The sequence below is a fragment of the Acartia tonsa genome, chromosome 7 (genome assembly GCF_053477335.1).
Source record: "Acartia tonsa isolate MP-2025a chromosome 7, ASM5347733v1, whole genome shotgun sequence".
NCBI classification, from domain to species: domain Eukaryota; kingdom Metazoa; phylum Arthropoda; class Copepoda; order Calanoida; family Acartiidae; genus Acartia; species Acartia tonsa.
In genome coordinates this window covers 29,843,293-29,851,112 of record NC_137266.1, presented here as the reverse complement: position 1 = coordinate 29,851,112, position 7,820 = coordinate 29,843,293, and the positions used below count along the sequence as shown (strand labels likewise).

The 7,820-nt window shown below is 34.2% G+C and overlaps 2 protein-coding genes across 4 annotated transcripts in view; one reads left to right on the top strand and one right to left on the bottom strand.

The window, feature by feature from the left end:
• The first annotated feature begins 2,953 nt into the window (after positions 1-2,953).
• LOC145325244 (uncharacterized) lies at positions 2,954-4,270 on the top strand. Its single transcript, XM_080168176.1, has one exon. The coding sequence runs from the start codon at positions 3,386-3,388 to the stop codon at positions 4,169-4,171; it is 786 nt and encodes a 261-aa protein (XP_080024302.1). The 5' UTR covers positions 2,954-3,385; the 3' UTR covers positions 4,172-4,270.
• Positions 4,271-5,650: 1,380 nt separating this feature from the next.
• subdued (anoctamin 1) overlaps positions 5,651-7,820 on the bottom strand; it is a 52,329-nt gene continuing 50,159 nt past the window's right edge. For 2 of the 3 annotated variants that reach the window (XM_080168172.1, XM_080168174.1), the window contains one exon: positions 5,651-7,611. In XM_080168172.1, coding sequence (XP_080024298.1) covers positions 7,535-7,611 — 77 coding nt within the window. In that variant the 3' untranslated portion in view covers positions 5,651-7,534. The remainder of the gene's footprint in view (positions 7,612-7,820) is intronic. The other variant, XM_080168173.1, reaches the window with a different exon arrangement.

Genomic DNA, 7,820 nt, shown 5'->3' with positions numbered 1-7,820 from the left:
CAGAAATAATCATGCAAAGTTTGAAAATGATTGAAAATTCTAACATACATAATTGATTATAAGAACTATTCGTTACGTACGGATGGACAGACTGGAATCTACTTCGTTCTAAAAAGCATTTTAACTGATATTTGCGATTAATTTGCCCTGTAGATATTTATGCGGGAATGATAGCACACTTCTATGTTGTCATACATAATGACATAAGAAGCATACAAGACACAAAAAAATGTACAAGACAAAAATGACATTCACAAGAAAAACAAGAAATACTCCCCGTCATATTTTATAAGCCTTTTTAAACTTTTGTAGATTTTAATAGCTTATGTCATATTTTGTGGCTTTGCCCTAACTTTAGGATTTATTTCTTATAATAGTCTAAACCCCTCCAAAAGGAAAGAAAATTGAACACTGGTAAGTCTAATAAAAAATAATTTTTATTTATGTTTTTATGTTTATTTTTTTTAAGCAAATCTTGTCAATAATTAGGATCTTTCCTTCCACACGTAACAGATAATTATAATCGTTAATTTAGGCATTTTATAACTGTCCTACCGATTTCAAACTTTCAATGCTTTTAGCAACTCTATAAGTGTTACCTGAAAGTTCGTACGTCCATTTAAAACATGATGATTTTTTGACAAAATTTTTTGTAAGATATAATTATTCTATTCATCTGACTTTTAAATTAATGATTCGAAGAAAAAACAATTACAATACTATAAGTGAAGCATCTACATATATTCAAGTTTTAAGAATGTATTTGTCCTGTATTTAGGCAATTTTGAAACAAAATTTTGTTTAGAGTCATAAGTTAATATACTAATAAGTTAATGGTTGTTTGTTTTACCGTCTTATTTAAGAGCCTCTCTTTAATGGATGTTGTCATCCTTGTTTTATAGAAAGAAGTATATTCATTTTAGAATATATCCATGTTTAGTGTATGCTAAAGACGTGTACGTGGTTTGCATATAATACCAGTAAAAAAAATATATGCCTAGCTTCAAAAAAGAGACAAACATTCTAAAAATTAAATTGTGTACATGACAGATTCAAGTACAAAAACGTTTTAATTTAATCAAAATGTAACTAATTATAGTAACTATACCCTTTTTATAGTCATGTTTAAATATATCCAATAATTATAGCTTTTCATTCAGTGTACATAAAAAATAAACAGTATAAAATTGAAAGTTTATCTAAAATTTGTTCAAGTGGCAGAAACGTAGCAATCAATAATGTCAATAATCTAGTTTTTTGGGACAATCAAGATTTTTAAGGTTTCTTTCGGTTTTCATTTGATTTATGCCAAGGGTACCTTTGAAACATATGCTGTCTTTTTTAAAAACATTTTTTTCTGAAAAAATGTCAGTTGGCATGAAAAAAAACATATATGAATGTACGTATATCCAGTAAACTGCCTTAAGTAGTAGTGCCTTACATAGGCCTGTAATATGCCTCGTTGTTTGGATATTAACATCCATATATGCAGGCCCATATCCTATATGCAAAACTTTCTGGAGGGGGGTGTTGGGGGCATATAGTAGGGATAAGGTGGCCCCATTTGCATGCAAGGGGGCTGGCTACCGCGAAGCAAATACACACACACACACATACAGTAGAAGGAGCACGGTAATTTGGAGTGCGCGCGTTTTTCCTACCAACAATGCACAAATGCCGCTGTCTCACTCGTCAAATTTTGCCGCCAAAATTTTCCTCTTTCTTAGAACCATTACAGAGCAAGGGGGAAGGGGGGGAGTAGCAATATATAGTAGATGGATATATGACTTCTTGGGAAGGTTATTTTGTGTACTTGGAATCATGTGCGCTACCATCCATACACACAAACACATAAATTCAAGTATACTACCAAAACAACCCTCCCCCCACTGGAAAAAAGAGAGGTGATTGTTTAGAGAAATTCACTTTTATGGGGTGAGTGTGGCATGCATCCATATATTTTGCCACACCACCCCCCCCCCCCCCCCCCATTTACTGGAATTTTTGGGGAGGGAATTTTAGCCCAGGCGGGAGCAACCGGGAGCCTTGAGGGGGCAAAGTATCCGGAGCTGTAGTAGAGCGCACCCGAGATGCTCCCGAGGGGGGCAAATATAACTCCCCCCCGCCCCCGAAAAGAAATACACTAGGCCATGAAGCAGTAGGAACCAACCATCCTATATCAACTTCTTGATTCTTGTCAGAAAACTTTCAAATTGAGGGGTGAAGACCCTCCCTAAAGGGGAAATTCAGTGACCCATTCATTTAGCTGTAAGGGAAGTGGGAATATATTGCTTTAAAAAAAGGGGGGTTAAGAGGTTTGACATGGTTCAAATATATCTCCCCCCCCCTCTTTAGCATCCTTTTTATCATCATCTCACCTCCTTGCTTGGTAACCCCCCTTTTTAATGACACTACCATAAGCAGCAGTCTTATTTGGAAGCTGGAATCTTTAGCTACTCAGAATCTACCAAAAATTGTACAAAAATGCTGTTAAAGTGTTAAAGAAAATAGATATTATAAAGTTGAAATAAAACAATAGTTAAATTTAAGTGCAATAATCAAAACTAAAATAAAACATTGTGTTAATTAGAGTACATTTTGATAATACAAGAAATGGATAAGTTAGGAGGAGGTGGGGCTGGGGTGAGCCCCCCCGCATATTTGTCCCCAGGGATGTTATTTCCGCACCTACACTACCCCGCCCTGCTGGCCCATCATGCACAAATGCTGCAGCAACGAGAAAAATCTGCATTTAGTCCAATTATGTCAAAATCTACCAATTCCTCCACAAATAATTCGCCAAATACACCGCCTTCCCCGCCGTTAGACTCGCCGCCGCCGGGCTATAGATCTGCCAACACACCGCCGGAAGATGACAAGTCTCTGATTCCTAAGTTTGGTTTGCCTTCTTTGTCAGGGAAGCGTTGATTTTCATTGTTAAAAAAAACCTTAAAAAAAAGAAAGACTTACAGTTTAAATTAAGTTCATCATTTAAATATGATATTTAATAATATCAAATCGTATGTTTTACAAATATATTGGACAACAATTTGATATAAACAAAACATTTAATACATGTATACTAGATTAATACATATTATTTAAATATGAAATGTAAACACTTGTTGATATTATTATACTTTATTACAAGTTCAAATCATTTTATCAAAATCTCAATGAAAATCAACACTGAAATATTACAGGATCTCCCCCAACAAGTTTAGTCAGCCCTCTCCCATCCACCTCACCCCCCAACCTTACCACCCCCTTATCCTCAGCCTCGCCCCCCAATTTGTTGCCCCCACTGTCCTCGGGAGGCCTCCCAACCACCCCCCTGTCGGGGCTTCCCTCTGGAATACTACCAAACTTTAATCAAGCCCTGCTGATGCGCCATTGGTTGGGCTCAACTAACCTAACCCAGCCCACCTCAAGTCCTTTCTACCCCTCCTATGACCCGAGGCTGTTTAGAGGCCCGGGGCGGGCGTCCCGGCCAAAAAAGCGTTTCATCTGCAAGTATTGCAACCGTGAATTTACCAAGTCGTACAATTTGTTGATCCACGAGCGTACACACACAGATGAGCGGCCATATCCTTGTGATATCTGCGGCAAATCTTTCCGCCGTCAGGATCATTTGCGGGACCACAGATACATCCACAGCAAGGAGAAGCCGTACAAGTGCGGGGAGTGCGGCAAGGGATTCTGTCAGAGTCGTACACTGGCCGTACATAAAATCCTGCACATGGAGGATTCCCCCAACCATACCTGTCCAATCTGCAGGAGGTCTTTCAATCAAAGATCAAATCTGAAAACCCACCTCCTAACCCACACGGATGTCAAACCAAAACAGTTGTTGGAACTGGCTGAACGGATTGAAAGTCTTAGCGGCTGCCGGCCAACCTGTGGCGGGAATAATAACAATAATAATAGTGCAAATACCGCTGCCAAGGCGGAAGGAAAACCGTTACAGCCGTCTATTGAAGAAATGAGCAACGAAGACATCGCCGCTGAAGACCAAGAAATTGACGTCTGTTCGGACGACGATAATTTATCACCACCGGCGAAAGTTGGCGGTTTTACCGCCCATGGATTGTTATCATTGGCGGGCAATACAAATGAAGCCGCGGTGAAATTAAGTCACGCGTTTAGCATAGCTGCGCTTATGCGCAAGTGATTACTCTAGTTGTTATGTTGTTTAAGATAATTTATTTGATATAAAATGTGATCATCTGTTTTAGAGATATTAATTTGCAATAAATATTATAGAAAATTATTTGATTTTGTTCATCTATTGGTACTTTCGGCCACTAATACTGTTTATTAATTTCAAAGCGTGTTCTTAAAGCTTAACTTCCCTCAATCACTTGTAGAGTGTCAGAACTGAATAATCAGAATATAAACAAAGAAAATTTGAAACAAAAATTTGATGATAAACTGCTTAAATACAAGATAATTTTTAATGACAAACTTACGTTTCTAGAACTTGATTATAAAGATGCTATGCGTATAAAATTGTACTTTGTTGTCCTGGGAATCAGTATTTTAAAAAGTAAGGTAATTTGCTAGCTGTTTAAAAAGTTAAAAATCAACATGTTTAAAATGGGCATACGGACATTCTGGTAATGATTATAGAGTTGCTACACTTTCTAAATCGTACCTGACTACTACAGGAATCTCCATGCAAAGTTTGAAATTGATAGGACAATTCTAACATGCCTAAATTAATGAAAAGAACTATCCGTCTCTGACGGACGGATCGACCCTAATTATAGAGAAGCTTTGCTTTAAAAAGCATTATGTGTAATAGCTTCATACTTTCTGAATTATTAAACAAAAGCTCTAAACACAAAACTAATTACAATGTCTTTTCCAATAAATTATGTAATTCCTTTTCTCCTCTTCAGGGAAGCCTAAATAGGCCCGCTAGTTCTATTTTATAAAGTAGGAACAGGTTTTAGTCTGAAACTTAAGATCTCAATAACTAGTGAACCGATAGGGTTATCTAATTTAGATAATCTTCAAAAGGGCCCTGTTTTAGGCTATTTAAGTTGCTATAAGTCTTTGGATGGTTTTAAACTATTTTTCTAGCCTTTAAATATACAGCCCTTAGTTGAAAGTTAAAGTAATCGTTTACCTGATACTTTCAAGCTTCTCTTTACAGGAATATAAATTATCTATAATTCATCTTGCCTTCTAAAAATTTTCTAAGTAACACACTTTTAATAAAATTATTTAAGAGGTTTGGTGATTATAATTTCTTTATGTTGAAGGAAAGGTTTCGTGATTTTAATAGTAACTTTTTTTTAATGTAAAAAGGTAATACAGGAAGCAATCCTGAATTTACTTTACTGTTATATAAACAAGTACGGATTAACCTTTAGTAGCGAAGTTATTTAAACAAAGAAGCATACATAGGAAAGTGTGTGATATTGCTACTTAATATGTGCTAAACTTTACGTTCGCTTGTTCTTCCATCTGAATTTAAAGCTTTGCTTTTATGGAAGTTGTCATATTTATTTTCTACAGAATTTGGCCCATTACCATTCTTATGTATTTTTTTTCTTACGTGGTAACAATAATGGCAACATACATAAAATCGAAGCTCAACAATTGAAAACCACAACATTATCTAATTTTAAAGTAACACAACTAATATTTTTCTAATTTTATTCATAAAATACAATTGTTTGATAATAATAATCAAGTAGAAGATCAGTTAAAGAAGTTTTCCAGTATGACTTCAAAACCGAATAACATCCGCTGGATTAGAACCGGTTCTCAGCCATACTAAAAAATCATGTATAGCATCGTATTACAGACAATATTCAACGAACATTAAAGTAAAAAGCATAAAATTGATACCAGTTTTGTTAGACCAGGCCTCTGGTCCCTCGGAGCTAATAAAACTTGATTTTCTGTTATAATTTTTCATTTCAAAATCCGCGGAAAGCTGTCTATAATACATGCGATAACATTTATTATATAAATTAAATAACTAAACTAATACAAAAAATGAGCTATTGTTATAATAAAGTATGTAAGTAGAAGTACTAAATCAAAAATATTAAAATCATTCATGGTACAGAGATATGTATGACACTTCTTTACACATTGGCGCGACTCTTATTTAGGATAAAGATTTTGTCAAAAAGATATGAATAGTAGATCACAAGAGAAAAAAAGATAGAATAGTTATATCGCACCGTATTATAGACAGTTTTCCGGGGACAATAAAAGGAAAAATTTTAAAATAAAAAAAAAACAGTTTTATTAGTCCCGAGAGGCTTTTTATGATTTTTATTTTAATATTCGAGGAAAATTGTCTGTAACACGATGCAGCACATGATTTTTAAGTATGGCTGAGAACCGGTTATTATCCAGAGGATATTAATCGGTTTCGAAAATTTCAAGACTCTGCTGTGTTCGTTCATCTTACCTTTATTTTATATTAATCAGGAAAAAGGGACCAGAATTTTGGCAAAAAGTGAAATGTTTCATTATCCCAATTTATTTATTATTTCATTTTAAAAATCCATTTTACCCCGAGTTTACCCCCAACAAAATATCCTATATTAGGTAATTATTACTAATATTAATGAAATTGATAAATCGCTGCTTCAGATATTTGCAAAATTAAAAATCACATTTTTTTGTGGTACATAAAGCGTATAAATATGCATAGTTGTTTTTAATTGGTCTTTTTGGCATCTTACTAAATATTTTGAAATATAAATACAAGAATGACAACATCCATAAAAAGCGAAGCATAAAAATAATTGACGAGGACAATGTGATATAAAAAACACGGAACCTTTCATTTGTATTTTTATGTTTATATTTTGTAGCATGACATATATATCGATAGACAGGGTAAATTACATATTGAATACAAATCGGTAGACAGAATATTTCTTTTAAAAATTCAGGTGTTTATTGAGATAATCACAGGCTGAATGACGAAAAGACAAAGAGAATTATAGAGCACATTCGCTACTAACAACCAATAATACAAATGACTAAATTAATTCTTTAAGTTAGAAAATATATTTTTAAGCATTAGTAAATAAATAAATAATAGATAACTATGAATTTCTTTTCAAATTAATTTTGCTTTTCATGATGAATTGAGCAAATAAATTCAAACTTTTTGGCTAGAGTGTTCTATTACCTTAAAGTTATCTTGAGTTAATGGTTCGATTCCTCCAATTACAAAATTTGACGAGTTAAAAAGATCCTTACATTCACTTAGTAGAAAGGCAATAGCAGTGAAATAAATTTACAAGCCCTTCTACCCCCCCCCCCCCTCTCACTTGTAGCAAAATTTTAGATGTATTTCTGAAGGTTAAAATCTTGCTAACCACTGAACCAATTACGTTGTGCTCCTCAGATAATAAATCTACGAGACTTGTTGATTTTATAAGATATTTTATGAAAGGGATGGATGGAACACCACCCTCAAAAAAATTGTCAAATTTATTTGAACTGCATTGTCCTGTATAATCAAAACGTCTTTAATACTCACTAAGATAAAACTGGTTTAAATGTCTATATATCTATTTCTCATGTTTAGAAAATCTATGGTCAAAGCGTCAGAACTTGGAGACAGGTCTTCACCTAAAATATAAAAAACATTTTGTCAGAAAGTTAAAACAAAACACAATGTTTTATTTTTTCAAAGGTAGGATTAGCACGACGACATTTGAGATATTAAGTTAGAATATTTAGTATAATTCATGATGCTATATTAACAGGAAAGTTTGGGCGGTTTCCCTCAAAGTGCCTTGTCGAGCACTGAAAACTTCATCTATCCCATGGTTAGGGAA

What these genes read in the sequence shown, in the direction of transcription:
- LOC145325244 (XM_080168176.1), top strand. Translation starts at nt 3,386, where the DNA reads ATGCGCCATTGGTTGGGCTCAACTAACCTAACCCAGCCCACCTCAAGT.